Here is a 21045-nt window from a genome sequence, read left to right as displayed (position 1 = left end):
AGATGGAGTTATAAAATAAAAAAGGGAAGAATACCCTTGGCATTTCTCAAGCTGAAAGAACTGACGAATAAATTCAAGCCTCAAGTTGCAATACTGATGAGTTCTACAGACAAAATCTTAAAGGATGCAAGAAGCATCCGAAGGAGATAAAAGTAACACACACAGTCACTGTACCTAAAATAACTGGTCAACACTGAAATGAGGAAGGAGCACATGATCAAGAACCAATGGTATGGAAGGGAGAAGTTCAAGTTGCATTCAAGAATCAATGCCTTCGAACTATGGTGCGGGTGAATGCTACTGAATTTCCCGCGGACTGTCAAAAGAACAAACAAGTCTGTCTTGGAGGAAGGACAGCCAGAGTGTTACTTAGAGGCAAGGATGGTGAAATTATGTCTCAAATATTTTTGGCATGTTGGCCAGAGTAGCCAGTCCTTGGAAAAAGATATCATGCTGAGCAACAGAGATGGCAAGAAAAAGAGAGGAAAATCTTCAATAAGATGGGCTGTCACAGTCTGTGTAACAATGGCCTTGAGCCTATCAGAAAAAAATGAGGCTAGTTCAGGATAGGGCAAAGTTCAGGCTTACTGTTTACAGTCTACCATGACTTTTAGTTGACTCAATGACACCTAACAACAACAACAACATAAGTGCAGGGGAAGACAACATGGAATAAATGGATGACCACAGGTTATGTGCATTGTAATGGAAGCTATCGGCTTTTTCTTTTAAAAAAAAATCAATATGCTTGGTAAACTTTGACTCAAACCACAATTTCTTGCACTCAAAGCACTGTGCTCTATGGTTATAAAAGGGGTGGGGGAGGAATGGTGAGACATCACCAACACTGGGCAGGTTGTCAGGAAGAGTCTGTTCCTGGAGAAGGACATCATGCTTGGAAAAGTAGAGGGTCAGTAAAAGAGAGAAAGCCCTCATCGAGATGAACTGTAGCAATGACTTAACAACGGGCTAAAGAGCAGAGACTGTGAGGATGTGCAGGAGTGAGCAGGGTTTCCTTCTGTTCTTTATAGAACAACAGAATCAGCAGAACATTGTAGAACTGGAGGCAACAGCATGGTACCCAACAAGAACAACACTCATCTGTGGCCAGTTACTACTCAAAACTACAATTACAGGGGATACTCTTTAAAATGCCAATGTCTTAGACTCACACAAATAAACGTAATATAAATTTTAGGAATGTGAGTCAGTAACTGTTAATTATAAAAGTTTACCAGTTGGTTTTAGTGTACACCCAAAGCAAAATAATAAAAACAAAATCAAACAAACATAAAACAAAGACATGTACTCTAGCAGGTTAGAAGTCAGACAGTCTTTTAATCATACAGTTATAAACAGTTCAAGTTCCACTTATTGTTGAGAATTCCTCCCACAGCGTCACTAACATGTCACCAGATCATCATCGAGGCTCTACTAAAATAAAGCTAAAAAGGAGTTGTATGCCTGACTAGCCTCCCAATTAGAGAAAGCTTGTCACTGCTGGACGGAGGGGTCTTTTTTGTTCATCATATATACACATGATGAACACGCACACACAAAGGTGCTCATCTTTATCCTCATTCATTCAGAGATCACTAATCATTCATTGATTCACATACTTATCAACACTTTCTTGGAGGGGAGCTGTTTCCATGTTCTTTTTCTTTTATACTGATTTATTTACAAAGTTCGAATACACTGTTTTTCACACCAGATCTTTCCCATTTCCTTGATACTCCCTACCCATTAAATTGTGCAACTCCCTGATACACACACACACACACACACACACACACACACATCCTCATCCCTCTGCTCCCACCCCCCTACCCCCCGCTTGGATCATCATACTCATTCTACAATAATGGTTTTATACTGTATTTGTCCTTATGGGACTGAGTGAGCTCACTCAGCATAACGCTCTCCAGTCCCTCCCATATTAGGTAGTAATTTACAAAATCATTGCTCCTGCATTCTGCATAATATTACATTGTGTGAATGTACCATCGTTTCTCAATCTATTCTATTGTAGTTGGATATCTGGGCTATTTCCATGTTCTTGCAATAATGAATAACACTGCTATGAACATTGATGTGCATATCTCCATTTGAACCTAAGTTCTCATTTTCTCAAGGTATATTACAAGCAATAGGATAGCTGGGTCATATGGAATTTCTATATTGAGCTTTTTGAGGAAGCAGCAAACTGCCTTCCAGAGCCAATACATTTTCAATAATCCCGTTCTAAGGACTAGAACACATTCTCTTAGCTTGAGGAAATCATAACTTAAAGGAAGAAACTTTTCTAAACATTTTAGTTGCTGTTTTGTTGTTGTTATGTGCCATCAAGTTGCCTGCAACTCATAGTGACCCTATGTACAACAGGTCTGAAGACTGCCCTATTCTGAGCCAGTCTCACTGACTCTGACACACCTACCCTTATTACCCCAGATACTGAATTGATCCATCTTATCTGGGGTCTTCCTCTCCTGCACTGTCCCTTCACCCTTCTGAGCACGAAATCCTTCTCTAAGTACCAGTCCATCCTGGCCACATGCCCAAAAAGTATGTGAGATGGAGCTTCAAATACCTATCCTCCAAGGAGAAACTTGGTTTCACCCTCTCCAAGTCAGATCTATTTGTTTTCTAGGTGGTCCAAGGTATATTCAAGACTCTTCTCCAGTACCACAACTCAAATGCATTGATTCTTCTTCTTTCATCCTTAGTCATTATCCAGCACTCTGATGCATAACAAGTAACTGCAAAAATCATGGCCTGGATAAACTATACCTTAGTCTCTAGACTAATACCATTACTTCTCAGTACTCTGGAGAGGTCCCTGAGAGCAAATTTTCCCAATGTAATTCATCTTTTGATTTCCTGACTGCAGGTATCAAGAATGTTGATTGTGGAGTCAGGCAAGCTGTAATTGTTAGCAACATCAATCTCTTTTTCATCTATCACGGCACTTCCAATGGGCCTAGTGGTGAGAATCTTTGTTTTCTTGATGCTGAGCTTCAATCCATATTGAAGACTATAGTCTTTGACCTTCTGCAGCAAGCACTTCAGGTCCTTCTCATGCAAGCAATGTTGTGCCATCTGCGTAATGTAGGTTGTTGATCTTGATGCCATATTCCATCTCGTAAAGTCCATACTCCTGAATGATCGGTTCTGCATATAGATTGAAAAGGTATAGAGACAGGACACATATATCCCTGATGCACTCCTTTCATTATTTTGAAACATGCAGTGTTTCCTTGCTCTGTTATGAGCATTGCTTCCTGGTCTGAGTATAAGTTTCAAATCAGCACAATCAAATGTTCTGGGATTCTCATTCTCCTCAAAGTTAGCCACAGTTTGTTGTGATCCACACAGTCTAATGCCTCTGCATAGTCAGTGAAACACAGACATTTCTCTGAGACTCTTTGTTTTCAGCCAAGATTCATCTGACACTGGTGATGTCTCTAGTGCCATGACCTCTTCTAAACCCAGCTTCTATTTCTAGTAGTTCTCTGTCAATAGACTGGTCCAGTTGTTTTTGGATAATTTTTAAAAGAATTTTGCTTGTGTGTGATATTAGTGATATTGTTTGATAATTACCACACTCTGTTGGGTCTTTTTTTTTTTTTCTGGAACGGAAGGGAATAAATATGGATCTTTTCCAGTTAGTTAGCCAGGTAATTGTCTTCCACATTTCTTGGCATAACCTGGTGAGCATGTCCAGGGAAGCATCTGTTTGTTGAAATATGTCAATTGGTATTCCTTCCATTCTTGGACCTTATTTTTTGCCAATTCCTTCAAAACAGCCTTCACTTCCTCCTTCATCACCATTGTCTCTTGAGCTTACATTGTTTCAAGAAATTGTTCTGTGTCAACCAATTCTTTTCGATACAGTGCCTCTGTATACTCCTTCCATCTTCTTTCAATGCTTCCTGGATTATTCAATATTCTGCCTGTAACATCCTTAAGTATTGCAATTTGCAGCTTAAATTTGTTCTTTAGTTCCTTTAGCTTAAGAAATGCCAAAAAATAAAAAAGAGAAAAAAAATGCCAAGTGAGTTGCTAGCTCTAATATGACTCTCAAACGAAAACTACCACTGATGATGCCAGGTTTTCAGAGAAGAAAAATGAAGCTAAGTTACTCATACAAGATGCCATAGTTCAATAGTAGCAAAGAGATGTGGTCCCTGTCTGACTCTAATTACACTATGTCCCAGGTTTTTTTATCTTTTTTGTCACAGTTGCCAATTAAGAAAGGTGCTGCTACACAGTTACAGACACATCTTAAACATGGCCAAAAGCCTGCGGAATTGGTTTTCTAGTTTGAAGGATTAGAGCCATATTCTGAAAGTAAAATCAGTCAACTGGCACAATAATGTTCATAAAGTTATGTTCAATGACCTAGTTTAGTGAGCAGTGTGTGGGGTCTTAAAAGCTTGTTTGTAGTCATCTAAGATACAGTATTGGTTTCTACTTTCAAAAATAATAGAGAAAAGAAACCAAAGAGTTAGAGAAGAAACTAATACACAAAATTAATAGTCTACAGAATCTATAATTTTATCTATACTAAAATTTAAAAAATTAGATGGGCCCATAGTCATTACTATAAATCTTCTAATCAAGGTCACAGCAAACTTAAGAATGGGACTCCTATCCACCTCAATGTTGTCTATAATTTGTTATGAGTCATCCACATATCCAAATGCTTCTGCATAACCCATAAAACAAAAGCAAATATTATATATGCCTCTGATGCCATCAGCCACCCCTCCCTTCTCAGTGCTGCCCAAAACACCAACATCATGGGGCAATAAATTGAAGTGTCCCGAGGTTTGAGCCATCCAATTGGGTTAGTTACAGGAGAGGGAAGAGAAGGGCTGGTGGGCAGGATGAGGCAAGGAAACAGATAGGGATGCTGGCTGGACAAAGAGATGGGGGCATGGGGACATGCACTGAAGAGGAAAGTGAGTCTGTTAGTTGTGTAATCAGCAAGGGTCTTTCATCTGCTTTTCTTGGGTAAAATTCTTGTCTTTAAGATCTGGTTGTAAAGTAGAGCATCAAAAGTAGGACAGTAAAAAGTAGGATTGGCCATTCACTTGTGAAATAACAGGCCTTCAAAGACCCTATGTACAAAAGAACACATTTAGATTAGACTTGCGGATATGGCACAGGAGGCTAAGCCTTCTACAGAAAGGATGAGGAACAGTTGCAAGCAGACACAAGTGACTGGAACATGGAATTTGAGATGTATGAAGGCAGAAAAATTGGATATCATTAAGGAAGAAATAGCACAAATACTGACATACTGGGCACTGATGAAATAAGATGGATTGGCATAGGACATTTTGAATCAGACAACCACATGTTCTACTATGCCGGGATTTAAAAAGTGAGGTAAAAATGGGGTTGTATTTATAGTTTAAAAGATCATTTCTAATTCTACCTTGAAATACAGTGTTGTGAGTTACAAGATATCTTTACACATACAGGGAAGACTTGTTAATAGCACTATCATACAAATATATGCAACAAAAAACCAGAGCCAAATAGACGATGTCTACCAACTTTTACAGTCAGAAATCTATTGAACATGCAACCAAGATGCACTAGTAATAACAGGTGACTAGAACGCAAAAGTTGGGAAAAGGGAAGAAGGATCAGTCGCCAGAAAACATGGACTTGGGGACAGAAATGAGTCTAGAGAAAGAATGTTGGGTTTTTCTATAATAAATCATTTTTTCATTGCAAATACATTTTATAAGAAACATACAGAGTGATTATACACATGGACCTCACCTGATGGTCTACACAAGCATCAGACTGACTGCATTTGTGGAAAGAATCTCTGGAGAAACTTAATATCAGCTATGACAACTAGGCCTTGTGCTGATTATAAAACACTCATTATTTGCAAATTCGAGTTGTAGGTAAAGAAAATGAACACAGATCCTTAAGAACCAAACTTTGACCTTGAGTCTACCCCACTTGAATTTAAAAATCATCTCAGGAACAGATCTGAGGCCTTGAGGACTAATGACCGAAAACCAGACAAGCTGTGGAAGGACATCAAGAACCTCATTCCTTAATAATGCAAAAAATTATTACGAAGACAAAAGAGGAAGAAAAGACTGAAATGGATGGCATGAGAGACTCTGAGTATTGCACTAGAATGCTGAGAAGGCAAAGCAAAAGGACAATATCAGGAAATTAAGGAGCTAAACCAAAGATTTCAAAGGACAGCTCAGGAAGACAAACCAAAGTATGAAATATGAAATATGCAAAGAGCTAGATTCAGAAAATCAAAAGGGATTAACTTGCTAAGAATTTCTTAAGCTGAAAGAACTAAAGAACAAATTGAAGGCTCAAGCTGCAATAGTTAAGGATGTTATGGAATGACCGCAGGAAGCATCAAAATAAGATACAAGGAGTAGACAGAGTTAGTATACCAAACAATTTTGACTGACAAAGAAGAATGTCATGAAACAACATATGATCAGGAGGTAATGGTGATGAAGGAGTAAGTTCAAGCTGTTATGAAGATACTAGAAAAAAATAAGGCCCGAGGAACTGACGGAATACCAACTGACATATTTTATCAAACAGATGCTGCCCTGGATGTGCACACCAGGTTATGCCAAGAAATATGGACAACAACTAGCTGACCTAATGATTGGAAGAGATTATTCCCTTTTCAAAATAAAAGACGGTCTTACTGTATGAAAATTACCAAACAATATCATTAATACCACATGCAAACAAAATGCTGCTGAAGATTATCAGTACATCAACAGAGAACTACCAGAAATAGAACCTGAGTTTAGAAGAGGCTGTGGCACTAGGGACATCATAGCCAATGTCAGCTGGATCTTGGCTGAAAGCAGAAGTACCAGAAGAATGTCTGCGTTTCACTGACCATGCAAAGGCATTTGTCTGTGTGGATCACAAAAGAGTGTAGCTAACATTGAGAAGAATGAAAATCCCAGAATACTTGGTTGTACTCACACTCACACACACACACACACACACACACACACACAAACACATCCAAACAAAATAAGACAAAACAAAAAACTAACACACAGAAAAACACAAACAGACAAAAAAACCCAATACCTTATACCTGGGTCTAAAATCACAGAGAAGAAAACACTATGTGTTAGGGATGTGTCCTGTATCCATACTTTTGCAATCTACATGCAGAACAGACCATTCAGGAGGCTGGACTTCATGAGGAGGAATGTGGCATCAAAATTACAGGAAGACTCACCAATAGCCTGCATTTTTCAGATGACACAAACTTGCTCATTGAAACTGAAGAAAGTCAAGAACTGTAGTCTTCAATATGGATTGAAAGTCAACATCAAGAAGACAAAGAAAGATTCTCACCACAAGGTCAATTGGTAGCACCATGATAGAGGGAGAATAAATTGACATCATTAACAATTTCAGCTTGCTTGGCTCCACAATCAACACTCTTGGCACTTGCAGTTAGAAAATCAAAATATGAACTGCATTGGGAAAATCTGTTGTCAGAGACCTCTCTAGAGTACTGAAAAGCAACGATGTCAGTCTAGAGACTAAGGTGTACCTGATCTAGGCCATAGTCTTTGCAATTGCTTGGTATGCTTCAGAGAGCTAGACAGTAACTAAGGATGAGTTGTGGTGCTGAAGAAAAGTACTGAACATACCAGGGACTGACAAGAGAATAAATACATCTTTCCTGGAGATGCTAAGTCCTTGGAGGAAAGGATTTAGTTCTTTCTGACCTACTAAGGACATCATGCTAGGAAGGGTGAAGGGATAGTGTAGGAGAGAAAGCTCCTGGATGAGATGAATCGACACAGTAACTGGTGTAAAGGAAGTAAAGATGTCAGAAACAGTGAGAATGCTCAAGACAGGACAGAGTTCAGAGTTATTGTGCATTGGGTCTCTATATGTCGCAAGAGACGATGGCATACAACAACAACATATTACAGTCACAAGTGTCTGTTAATACATCATAAAATGCGAATGGCGTTTGGTCTAGCTATTGAAAAGAGAGAGGTCATCTGCTTCCAAATTATGTACCAATTTATGGTCCTGTCTGCCTTATTCAGTTTCCTGTCAATGACCTTGGCTAACCCACACAAATGTATGTGGGGCAGAAGCATAATGCACAAAACAAACACATGCACTGACATTCTCTACTTACTTAATTCAAAGCTACTTACTCTGCATATGATTAGGTATTATTGGCATGACAAGAGACCAGAATAAGAGCTGCATAGTACAGTGGACTGAGGGGGGGCTGACTGTATAACAATGAATGAATTTTTTTTCTTCCTAAGAGAAAAGTGAACTGGGGAGGGGCGTAAGTTCAGGGAGGAAAAGTGCAACAATGAATGAATAGAAATCCAAGTTCTCTATAAACTTTCATTAAAATCTCAATTAAAAACAAAAACTACTTGTGCCAAACTAAGGATTCCATGTCCTTCGTTAATTGGATCCTCTACTGTAGCTCTTGGCAATTTATGGAGTCAGACTCTTCCTCACCTCACCTCCCACTCCATCCTACTCTAACTACATGTTCACTGAGTTTTTAACCACTGTAACATAATTTCTGACCTCCACAATTGTGATGAAATGAGTTTCCTTTTTTTGTCTTTTGCCTTGGTTCTTAAAAAAAAGAGAGAGAGAGAGTGATATCCCCCCCACCCAATTCGTGATTATTAACTTTTCTGTCTCAGAGGGTTTATTTGGCTGAAGTTAAATAATATTCCCTGGGTAAGTTGCAAATAAGCTATGATTTAATTCTTTTTCTCTGGTCCTGAGCTGCAGTCTCCTCAGTGATTGGCATGCACTTTGTATGGACTGGTCAACAGACTATGCAAATGAAGTTATCTGAGCCCTACTATGCAAACCATTAATTGCCAAAAGAACAAACAAATCTGTCTTGGAGGAAAGTGCAAACAAACAAAGTGATCATTACATGAGAGAATTGTGAAATTGCATTTCACATACTTTGGATGTTGTCAGAAGGGGCCAGTCAAGAAGGACACCATACTGAGAAAGACATAGTGTCTGCAAAAGAGAGGACAACCCTTAAAAAGATGGCTTGTCAAGATGACCACAACAAGGCATGTGCGCATGGCGAAGACTGCGAGAAAGGTGCAGGATAGGACAAGGTTTTGATTGTTGCTGTTTAGATGGCTAATAGGAGCTGGAGTCAATTCAAGGCTACCTAATAACAATTATGCATACCAAGTGTCTGTGACCTACTGAGAAGGAACTGGTCAGTTTGTGGTCATGTTTTAAAAATTTGTTTGTGTATGTATGCCGTTAAAACCACAGAGATTTTTCACATAAAAATAGAAGCAAGAAGGAGAAATAGAAGAAACATAGAGAAGGGGCAAAGGGACCCTAAGGAGCTATAATCACAGATCGACACTCTAACACTGAAAATAATGACAAACCTAGATCAAATAATGGCGCCAAAAATGAAAGACCCAGAAGAGATTTGTGACAAAATTGCTGGTGATATATGAAAAGCATGCAAAGGCATTTAACTGTGTGGATCATAAGTTATGGCTAACATTGAGAAGAATGGGAATCCCAGAGCACTTAATTGTGCTTATGCAAGACCTATGCCTAGACCAGGCATAGGATGCTGTGCAAACAGCGTTAAGGGAACAATACATGGTTTAAAATTATGATAATATGTCAGAATTGTGTCTCTCTCCATACCTATTTAATCTGTATGTGAAGCAAATTATTCGAAAAGCTGGACTCTATGAAAAAGAATATGGCATCAAGATTAGAGGGAGACTCATCAACCTGCATTTTGCAGAAGACACAATCTTGCTTACTGAAAGTGGGGGTATTTGTGGCAGAAGGTCAATCAAATATGGATTGCATCTCAATGTCAAGAAAACAAAGATTCTTACCACTGGACTGATAGGCAACATCATGATACATGAAGAAGACTGAATCTGTCAACAGCTTCATCTTTCTTGGAACCACAATTAACACCCTTGGTACCAACAGTCAGAAAATCAGGAGATGTATTGTACTGAGAAATCTACAGTTAAGTACCTCAACAAACTATTTAGGAGTAATGCTATCAGTTTGAGGACTACAGTGAATCTGATTCAGGCCATGGTCTGTCTAATAATTTACTATGCATCTGAGAGCTAGACAACAAATAAGGATGACAGAAGAACTGATGTCTTCAAGCTGTGATGATAGAAAAGAGTACTGAACATCCCATGGACTGCCAAAAGAACAAATATGTCCTGGACAAAGTGCAGCCAGAGTGCTCTTTGAAAGCAAAAGTTAAAGTTTTGTCTCACATATTTTGGGCATGTTGCTCAGAGGGGCTATTCCTTGGAGCAGGATATGATGCTTGGAAAGGCAGAGAGTTGGTGAGGGACAGGAAAACCTTCAAACAGATGGAGCTGCAATGGGCTCTAGTGTATCAGAAAGTCTGAAGATAACACAGGATAGGAGGACAGGTTACAGATCTGTTGTTCATAGGGTCAATTTGGGTCATACCCAACTAGACAGCACCTAACAGCAACAACAAAAATGTAAGACAAGATGAAGGAGAGAACTGTGTAACCAAGAAATACTGAGAAAGCCTTCTTGCACTGAAAAGGAGACTTTGGCTACATGCTTCCTAATCTTGGTCCTGAGTTATACTTGTTTAATAAACCATTTAACTACTAAGTATGATGTGTGAGTTCTATGTCTCCATTGAAATGGATGATCGAACCCTGAAGAGAAGAATGCCATAAGAGGAAAAACTAGTGTGAAGATTAGAAGAAAGATTGGAATGTGGAGGAATGCTTGACCTCTAGCTCATAGGATTCAGCTTTGGGTTGATCCTGGCTGTTGTCCTCATTGAAATTAGACAAGTTTTGGAACTAGTATTCCCCTCATTTAGCATCATGTCACTTCTAAACGTCCCTTTAGATGGTAAAAAACATACAACTAATCACATGTCCTACTGGATCCTTTTGAGTGAACAGCCAAGTTCACATTGAAAGGCTTTCCCATTACCAAGAAAAAGAGTAAAGAATAGGCTTACCTTCATGGTTTACCGGTAAAGGACGAAACTGCTTATCCAAAACAACGAGAGAACAGGTGGCATCAAATCCAAGTCCTCGGATTTTATCTAATTCAATTCCTTGCACAACTTTCTGTTTTAGAAATAAAAAGAAAGATTTTTCTTGTTATTTTTTATTGGTCTGTATATAATCATTCATATACATAATGTTTTGTTGTGACACTTTGTATTTTTTCATTATAATACTAGTTTAGTTACAAAATTCAAATACATTCTTTTCCAAAACAGATTATTCCAATTTTCCTCACCTGCCCACCCATCAAATTGTACAACCCTATGCTTAATTCCCCCTCCTCCTGCACAACCTCACCCTCTGCTTCCACACTCAATCCCCTCCCCCCTGCATGGATCCTCATACTCATTCTACAATAATGGTTTTATACAATATTTGTCCTTGTGGGACTGAGTTAGTTCACTCAGCAAAATGCTCTACAGTCCCTCCCAAGTTAGGTAATAATTTACAAAATCATTGCTCCTGTATGCTGCGTAGTATTCCATTGTATGAATGTACCATGATTTCTCAATCCATTCCTTTGTGTTTGGACACCTGGGTTATTTCCATGTTCTTGTGTTGGTGAATAAATGCTGCTAAGAACATTGGTGTACAAATCTCTGTGCCTCAGTTCTCATTACCCCAGGGTATATTCCAAGTAGTGGATAGAATAGCTGGGTCATATGGAATTTTATATTCAGCTTTTTGAGGAAATGCTTAACTGCCTTCCAGAGCGGTTGTACCATTTTATAATCCCACCAACAATGTAGAAGAGTTCCTATCTCACCACATCCTCTCCAACATCTATTACTTGCTGCTCTATTAAAATCTGCCACTGTTACCAGAATGAGATGGTACCTCATTGTGCTTTTGATTTGCATCAGTGATTTTAAGCATCTTGTCATGTGTTTGTTTGCCTTTCAAATATCTTCCTCTGTGATAACTGTTTCCATGTCTTTTGCCCATTTTGTAATTGTTATCAGTCTTTTTCCTGTGGAGGCCCAGGAGTTTTCTGTAGACGTTCCTTATGAGACTCTTGTCAGAGATGGTATTACCAAATGTTTGTTCTCAGACTGTAGATTTTCTTTTCACCCTGTTGGAAAAACGTTTTGATGCACACATGGATTTCATCTTTAGAAAGTCCTATTCCTCAATTTTATCCTCTTCAGATTATACATTTCTGGCTGTATTTGGCAGTCTCTTTATACTTTGAATGAGTGCTTCTAAGTTTGATCCCAGTTTGTTTATTAAAAACTATCAGTTTGGACTTTACTCCCAGGTCTCTGATTCACCTTGAGTTGATTTTTGTGTATGGTGTGAAATGTGGATCCTGTTGCAGCTTTCTGCAGGTAGCAGTCTAGTTTTGCCAGCACTACTTGTTGAAGAGGTTGTCATCGCCCTTTTGATAGATTTGATTTCTTTATCAAATATCAGTTGGCCTAAAATAGGTAAATCTATTTCTGGGTTCTCAACTCTGTTCCACTGGTCTGTGTGCCTGTCATTGTATCAGTACTATGCAGTTTTGGTTACTATTGCTGTGTAATAGATTTTGAGGTCCGGGAATGCTATGCTTCCCACTTCATTTTTGTTTCTTAGTGTTTTTCTTATTCAAGGACTCTTTCTCCTCCAAATAAACTTGACAATATTTCTTTCAATCTCCTTGAAAAATTAATTTGGTATCTGTATTGGGATTGCCTTGAACATGTAGATTGCTTTTGGCAGGATTTTCACAATATTGAGTCTTCTTATTCATGAACAGGGCACAATCTGGAGATGGTAAAATTTATGAATAAGACCTTCTAAAGTTTAAATCCCTGTGAGAGTCAAACTTTTACCAACAGGATGAAAAGAAAACCTACTGACTGGGGAAAAAACACGGAGATGTCAGATGTATCCTTGCTGAAAATAAAGAATATCAGAAGAATGACTATTTTTGCTTTTATTGACTATGGGTGGCTCATGACAAATCACTGCTAGCAATGAGAAAACTGGGAATCCCAGAACACTTAACTGTGCTTGTGGGAACCTATACCTAGATCAAGAGACTGCTGTGTGAAGAGAACAGGGGAACAATATATGGTTTAAATTTAGAAAAGGTGTGCACTGGGGTTTATTCTTTTTCCAAATCTATTTAATCTGTATGAGAAGAAGATTATCTGAGAAGCCTCATTCTAAAAAGCAGAATACAGCATCAGGATTGGAGGAAGGCTCATTAACAACCTGTATTATTCAGCTGACACAACCTTGCTTGTTAAAAGTTAGGGAGACTTCAAAAACTTACCCCAGAAGATCAAAGACTGCAGCCTTCAATATGAATTGCATCTCAGTGTCAGGAAAACAAAAATACCACTTAAGCAACATCATGATTATTGTTGTTCTGATCTGCTGTTGAGTAATCTACGACTCATAGCAACCTTATGTACAACAGCTCTGAATGCTGCTCTACCCTGAGCCAACCTTACCATCTGCAACACACCTACCCTCATTACTCCAGTCATTGAGTCAATCTATCTCATTGAGGGTCTTCCCTTCCTGCAGTGTCCCTCCACCCTCCCAAGCATAGTGTCTCTCCAAGGACTTGTCCCTCCTTGCAATATGCCCAAAATATGTCAGAAAGTGCTTCAGAATCCTTGCCTCCAAAGAGAAGCCTGGACCCACCCTCTCCAGGATAAACCTGTTTGTTCTCTTAACATTCCATGGTATATTCAATATTCTTCTCCAGCAACACAGATCAAAGGCATAAATTCTCCTTCTATCATCCCTAGTCATTGTCCAGCTTTCTGATGCATAGCAAGTAATTGCAAAGACCATGGTCTGGAGCAGGCACACCTTAATCTCCAGACTGACATCGTTGCTTTTCAGTAGTATGGAGATGTTCCTGACAGCAGACTTTTCCAATGCAATTCTCTTTTAATTTCCTGGCTGCTGGTACCAAGAGTTTTGATTGTGGAGCCAAGCAAACTAAAGCTGTAAACAATCTCAGTCTCTTCACTGTCCATCATGATGCTGCTAAACAGTCCAGTGGTTAGAATCTTTGTTTTCTTGATGTTCAGGTTCAATCATTTTTGAAAGCTGCAGTCCTTGACCCTCTGCATGCAGTAAGTGTTTCAGGTCCTCCTCAGTTTCCGCAAACAAGGTTGCGTCATCTGTGTAACACAGTTTATTGATGAGTCTTCCTCTAATCCTGATGCCACATTCCTCCTTATAGAGCCCAGCCTCTCAGATGATATGTTCTGCATATAGGTTAAAAAGGTATGAAGACAGGACACATCCATGTTGTACACTCTTCCTGATTTTAAACCATGCTGTGTTTCCTTGCTCTGTTCTGATGACTGCCTCATGGTCCAAGTATAGGTTTCACATAAGCACAACCAAGTGTGCTGAGATTCCCATTCTTCTCAGAGTTAGCCACAGTTTATTGTAATCCACCCAATCAAATGCTTGTACACAGTCAATGAAAACACAGATAGACATTCCTCTGTTGCTATCTGCTTTCAGCCAAGATCAAAGCAACATTATTATGGATGGAGAAAAGACTGAAACTGTCAAAAACTTCATCTTACTTTGATGTACAAGCAACACTCTTAGTACTGGCAGTCAGAAGGTCAGGAGATGAATTGCACTTGGAGTCTGTATTCAGGGACTTCTCCAAATTATTGAATTACAGTGTTGTGATGTCAGTTTGAAGGCTAAGGTGCACCTCATTCAGGCCATGGTCTTTTCAGTCACTTGGTATATATTTGAGAGTCACACAATGAATAAAGATGACAGAAGAAGAACAGATGCCTTTGATCAGTGGTGTTGGAGAAGAGTACTGAATAACACATTTGTTATCAAAATAACAAATAAATATGTCTAGGAAAGGGTGCAGTCAGAGTACTCCTTGGAGGCAAACATGATAAAGCTTCATCTTACATACTTTGGGCATATTGCTAAGAGAGGCTATTCCTTGGAGAAGGATATCATGCTTGGAAATGTTGAGGGATGGTGAAGGAGAGCAAGATTCTTAACCACATGGATTGACACAGTGACTGTAGCAATAGGCTTGCATGTGTCAGAGAATGGAACAGAAAAGAAAAAGGTTCAGATTTGTTGCTTTTACGGTCACTCTGAGTTGTACTAGACTCAATAGCACCTAACCACAAAAACATCAACTCTTCCCTCAAATGCAGTCAATCTGATTCTTGTATCCATTTAAGTCCATCTGTATAATCATTGTTGATGTTCTTTAAGAAGGTAATGCAAAGAATATAATTGATCTTATTAAAATTCTATCATTCAATCTCCAGCCTGTTAGCTGTCTTTAGTATAGAAATTCCAGTTGAACGTTATACACAATTTTTCTCTACTAATTTTCAAAGATATTATGGTAAATGGCTTTTCAAGCTATCAACTTTTACTTGCACCACATGGCTGGGTAGGAATATAGCATGTTGTTTTTAAATGCCATCGATTTGCTTAAAACTCATAGTGACCATATGTACAACAGCTCTGAACCCTGCTCTATCTTGAGTCAATTTAATTGTTTCCATCATGCCTATCCCCATTACCCTAGTCACTAAGTCAATCTATTTCACTCAGGGTCTTCGCCTCTTGCGCTGTCCTTCCACCCTTCCAAGCATGATGTCCTTCTCCAAGAACTGGTCCCTCCTGGAAACATGCCCAAAATAAGTTAAATGGACCTTCAAAATCCTTGCCTCAAAGGAGCAGCTTGGTTTCACTGTCTCCAGGACAAACCCATTTGTCCTCTTAGCAGTCCATAATATGTCCAAAACTCTTCTCCAGGACCACAATTCAAAGATATCATCCTTCTGTCATCCTTAGTCACTGTTCAGCTGTCTGATGCATAGCAAGTAACTGTGAAGACCATGGCTTGGATCAGGTGCACCTTAGTCTATAGACAGACATCATTGCTCTTCAATACTCAGGAGAGGACCCTGACAGTAGAAAGGGTATGCATATATATCTTATGTTGTGATTTTTCAGTTTTCCAATTTCATCAGGTTTAAATTGAGCAGGTTTAGCAGCAGAGGAGGGGAAATCTATTATTGAGAAAGAAATAGAGACTGCAGCACACATCCTTCATGTCAGAGATTTCTGTGCCAGTCAGACCAGGACCTACACAAGGACAACAGTAGCCTAAAGGGAGAACCAGAGACTAGTATATATGAAACAGAGCTAACGTTGAAAGGCTGCCCAATGGAGGAAGAGCTTAATTTGTCAAAACCTGCTAAGATTGGCAGGTGATACAATAATTGGAAGGCCTATGAGAGCTCTGTACTGACCTAAAACACAAGGCTAAAGGTCAAAGTGTCTGGAAGCATGTTGATTTGACTGAGGAATTGTATACTGTTACAGACTAACTTTTCTAAATAAAAACCTTAACCATGAGTATTGTTCTGAGATCTGTGTGGACAATACAATGAATTTGGGACATAGTAGTGGAGTGGTGAGAGTTCTGGGCTGGTGCTAAAATTAGTGTAAGTAGATACAAGAGTGTGGGGGGTCATAAGAATAAGTTCTGTACTGCAGATCTTGTTTATTAGGACAATTCCCCCTTGTGGAGTTAATAGATGCCAGAGCAAATGTTCCCAATCTTTTTACAGTTATACAATAATAAATTTATTATTTCTATTTTTAATATTGTTTGTATTGTTCCTTTTTTAAAAAAAAAGCACCACAGATAAAATAATTAAATTCCATTAACTTAAAATATCACAATAACTTTTAAACCATATACGTCAACCAAAAAGTGTCTTTCTATTTCAATTTAGTTCAATTTGCCTAAAATGGGCAATTCTCTTTTGTCTATTTGGCAATGTCAGACTAATAATTTAGATTATACTTCTTATTATTTAACATATTTCTTAAAAAAAGCTACATCTGATAATTACAGATTTATAATAACATTTCTTTTCCCAAATAATTGTTGTTGCTCTTATTGTTAGGTGCTAGGAAGACAGTTCTGACTTACACAAACCCTATGTATAAGGAACAAGAACACGCCTTCACAATTGGTGCTTTGCTTGAGCCCAGTGAGGCAGTAACTCTGTCAATTCATCTGCTTTAGTATCTTCCTATCTTTTGATAACCCTCTATCAGGCCTGATGTCTTTCTTTAAGGATTAGTCCATCCTAATATAATATGTCTAAAGTATGTGAGATGAAGTCTCATCATTCTGGCTTCTGAAGAAGTGTCTTAGTTATCTTATCTAGTGCTGTGATAACAGAGATTCCACAAACAGATATATTTAATAAACAAAACTAGCCTCTTATGAAGCAAGAGGTCAAAATTCAGAGCTTGAGCCCAAGGGAAAGGTCTGATGTTCCTCGGCAATGTTCACATATGCTGGCCTTAGCCAGTGTGGAGGGGTTTCCTCAAGAAAAGATCTAAGTCAGAAAGAATGCTCTCCACTCCTGGCAATTCTTTCTTGATGGTACTGAGGTTCCACTTCATAACCCAATTTCCTCTTTTATCTGTACATAGTGATATAAAAGTTACTACAGGTCACAAACTTGGGAGACTCCCTTTACAATGAATCCATTGTAAAGATGTGTTTAAGGGGTACTATCTTCTACTATCACTATTACAATTATTTGGTTTATCAGATTATAGGTGACTATTACATAGCTTACACATTAAAACATGTTGTTTTTATGTGCTATGCTGCCCTGTCCTGAGCCAGTCTCAGTGACTTCAATACACCAATTCCCAATATCCTTGTTACTGTGTCAATCCATTTCATATGGGGTCTTCCTCTCCTGTGATGTCCTTCCATCCTTCTAAGCATAATGTCCTTCTATAATGACTGGTTCCTCCTGGTTACACGCCCAAAATATGTGAAATGGAGGTTCAAAATCCTTGCCTTATTAAAAACACAACAAACAAACAAAAAACCAGACCAAAAAAAAAAAAAAAAACTACACCAAAACTTGGTTTCATCCTTTCCAAGACTGGCTTGTTTGTTCTGTTGGCAGTCCATAGTATGCTCAATACTCTTCTCCAGGACCACAATTCCAAGGCATTAATTGTTTTTTTGTCATCCTTAGTCTTTGTCCAGCTATCCGATGCACTGCAAGTAATTGTGAAGAGTATAGCCTGGATGAAGCGCATCTTGGTACCTAAGCTAACATCATTACTCTTTAGCACTTTGGAGAGGTCCTTGACATCAGACCTTCCCAATGCAAGTTGTCTTTTGATTTCCTAAATGCTGGTGCCAAAAGTGTTGACTGTGGAACCGAGCAAGATTAAATTGTTAACAATTTCAATCTCTTCTCCATGTAGCATGGTGCTGTCAGTTGGCCCAGTGGTGAGAATCTTTGTCTTGCTGATGTTCAGATTCAATCCACATTGAAGACTACAGTCCTTGACCCTCTGCAGTAAATGCTTCTAGTCCTCCTCTGTTTCGGTGAGCTATATCATACATACATGTACATGGAGAAACACAGTTCAATCCATGACAAGAGCATTCAGATCTTTTCCCTATTTTTAATCCAAATTTTAATCAAAATTTATACAGAACTTGGATTTCTATTCCTACCAACCCCCAATTCACTTTTCCCTTTAAAAAAAAAAAATAAAGTCTTTCATGGTTGTACAATCCTCCTCACCCCCAATCCATTTTACTATATAATTCTTATTCTGGATTGCTGTCATGCAAATAATATCTAACCATATATTCTTTTTAAGCAGTTCTATTCCTCATCTATTTCAATGCAGTATACATTATTTATCCCCTCTTTTCTTAGTATCCCCCTAACCCACATGTCAGTATTGTTTTATAACAGTGACATTATGCAGTATTTGTCCTTTTGTGACTGAGATATTTCACTCAGAAAAGTGTCCTCCAGGATTACTCACTTTGTATTATATCTCTTGAGTTCCCTGATTTTCAGTGCTGCATAGTATTCCATTGTGTGAATATACCACAGCTTCTCTATCCATTTGTTTGTTGATGCGACTTGGGTTGTTTCCATCTCTTTGCTATAGTGAACAATGCGGCAATAAACATATATCTATATGTTATCAATAAACATATATATATGCATATATCGGTATGTTATCAATAAACATATATATATATATATATGCATATATCTGTTTGAGTGGCAGTTCTGATTTCTTTAGAGTATATTCCTCGTAGTGGAATTGCTGGGTCAAATGGTATTTCTACTTTAAACTTTTTGAGAAAGCATCATACTGTCTTCCATAGTGGTTGCACCATTTTACACTCCCACCAACAGTGAATAAGGGTTCCATTTTCTCCACAACCAGCATTTGATGTTTATTGCTCTGTTGAATTTTGCTGTTGTGACTGGGTTGAGATTATAGCTCATAGATGTTTTGATTTGCATCTCTCTTAGAGCTAGGGATGTTGGACATTTCTTCATGTGTATAATGATCAGCTGAATGTCTTCTTTGGTGGAGTGTCTGCTCATATCCTGTGCCCATTTTGTGATATAGTTGTTTACCTTGTTTGTCTTGTTGTGGTGCTCGAGTATTATATAAATTCTTGATATAAGTTCCTTATCAGATATGTCATTACCAAATATTTTTTCTCAGTCTGTGGCTTTGATTCTTAAAAAGTCCCATTCATACATTATAGTCTCTCCTGGTTTTAGGTTTTTCAGGATGTTTGTGAGTTGTTCATGTTGTGGATTAGGGCTTCCAGAGTTCTTTGAAGCTTTTCTCTGATGACGTTTACAGTCCCTGGTTTTAGTCCTAGGTCCTTAATCCACATTGAGTTTGTTTTTGTGTATGGTGTTAGGTGTGAGTCTTGCTTGAGCTTTCTGCAGATAGCTTTCCAATTCTGCCAACACCATTTGTTAAAAAGGCTGTCATTTCCCTACTTAACTGATCCCATCTCTTTGTCAAAAATCAGTTGATCATAGGTAGATGGACTTATTTCTGGGTTTGCAATTCTATTCCATTGATCTGTGTCTGTCATTGTACCAGCACCATGCCGTCTTGCGTACCATCACAGTGTAGTAGGATTTGAAATCAGGGAATGAGATGCCTCCAACCTTGCTTCTCTTTTTAAGGAGTGCTTTGCTTATTTGGGGTATTTGGAAATTGCCTTTTACCCTTCATTGAAGAAAAGAATTGGTATTTGTATTGGGATTGCATTAACTTGTAGATTGCCTTTGGTAAAACTGTCATTTTCACAATATTCTATACAAGATTCACAATATTCTGTACAAGAGCATAGTATATTCTTTCATTTCTCTAGATCTCTTTTTGTTTCTTGTAGTAATGTTTTGTAATTTTATTTGAATAGGTCCTTTGTGTTTCTAGTTAGATTTGTTGTTGTTGTTGTTGTTGTTGTTGATTTCCTTTGAGTGGAGCAAGACTCATAGTGACCCTATATAGAAGTTTTTCTATAACTGTAACTATCAACATTTATCAAAGTTCATAGAGTTTTCAAAGGCATGTTGTTTAGGAAGTGGATACCACTCTTACTTCCAAAGTTATATTTACTCCCAAGTATTTAATCTTGTGATTAGCTATTGTGACGAGTATTGTTTTTCATAGCTCCAGTTCTGTATTCTCTTTGTCACTGTAGAGAAATCCAATTAATTTTTGAATGTTGATCTTGAATCCTTCCACTCTGCTGACTTGGTCAACTATGTCCAGCAGTTTTCTCACTGAGATTTTAGGGTTTTCTAGGTATACCATCATATCATCACCATATAGAGATCACTTTACCTCCTGTGTGCCAATTTGGATACCTCTTATTTCCTTCTCTTGCCATATTGCTATCACTAAGACTTTCAAAATAATATTCAATAGAAGAGGTAATAATAGTGGGCATCCTTGCCTAGTTCCTGCTCTGAAAGGGAACACATTTGATCTCTCTTCATTGAGAACAATGTTGGTGATCTCTCTTCATTGAGAACAATGTTGGCTCTCAGATTTGCACATATATTTTTTACTATATTGAGGAAATTCC

The 21045-nt window shown here is 38.3% G+C and overlaps 1 protein-coding gene across 1 annotated transcript in view; it reads right to left on the bottom strand.

Annotated features, from left to right (window-relative positions):
• Nucleotides 1–21045, bottom strand: part of FGGY (FGGY carbohydrate kinase domain containing) — a 741424-nt gene that overhangs the window by 699563 nt on the left and 20816 nt on the right. Inside the window, exon 2 of the mRNA XM_006879829.1 lies at nt 11066–11177. Coding sequence (XP_006879891.1) covers nt 11066–11177 — 112 coding nt within the window. The remainder of the gene's footprint in view (nt 1–11065; nt 11178–21045) is intronic.

This window comes from Elephantulus edwardii, unplaced genomic scaffold (assembly GCF_000299155.1).
Source record: "Elephantulus edwardii isolate Elephantulus edwardi_28Jun2011 unplaced genomic scaffold, EleEdw1.0 scaffold00005, whole genome shotgun sequence".
NCBI lineage: Eukaryota > Metazoa > Chordata > Mammalia > Macroscelidea > Macroscelididae > Elephantulus > Elephantulus edwardii.
The sequence above is the reverse complement of the archived record's forward strand: the minus strand, read 5'-3'. Positions and strand labels throughout refer to the sequence as shown.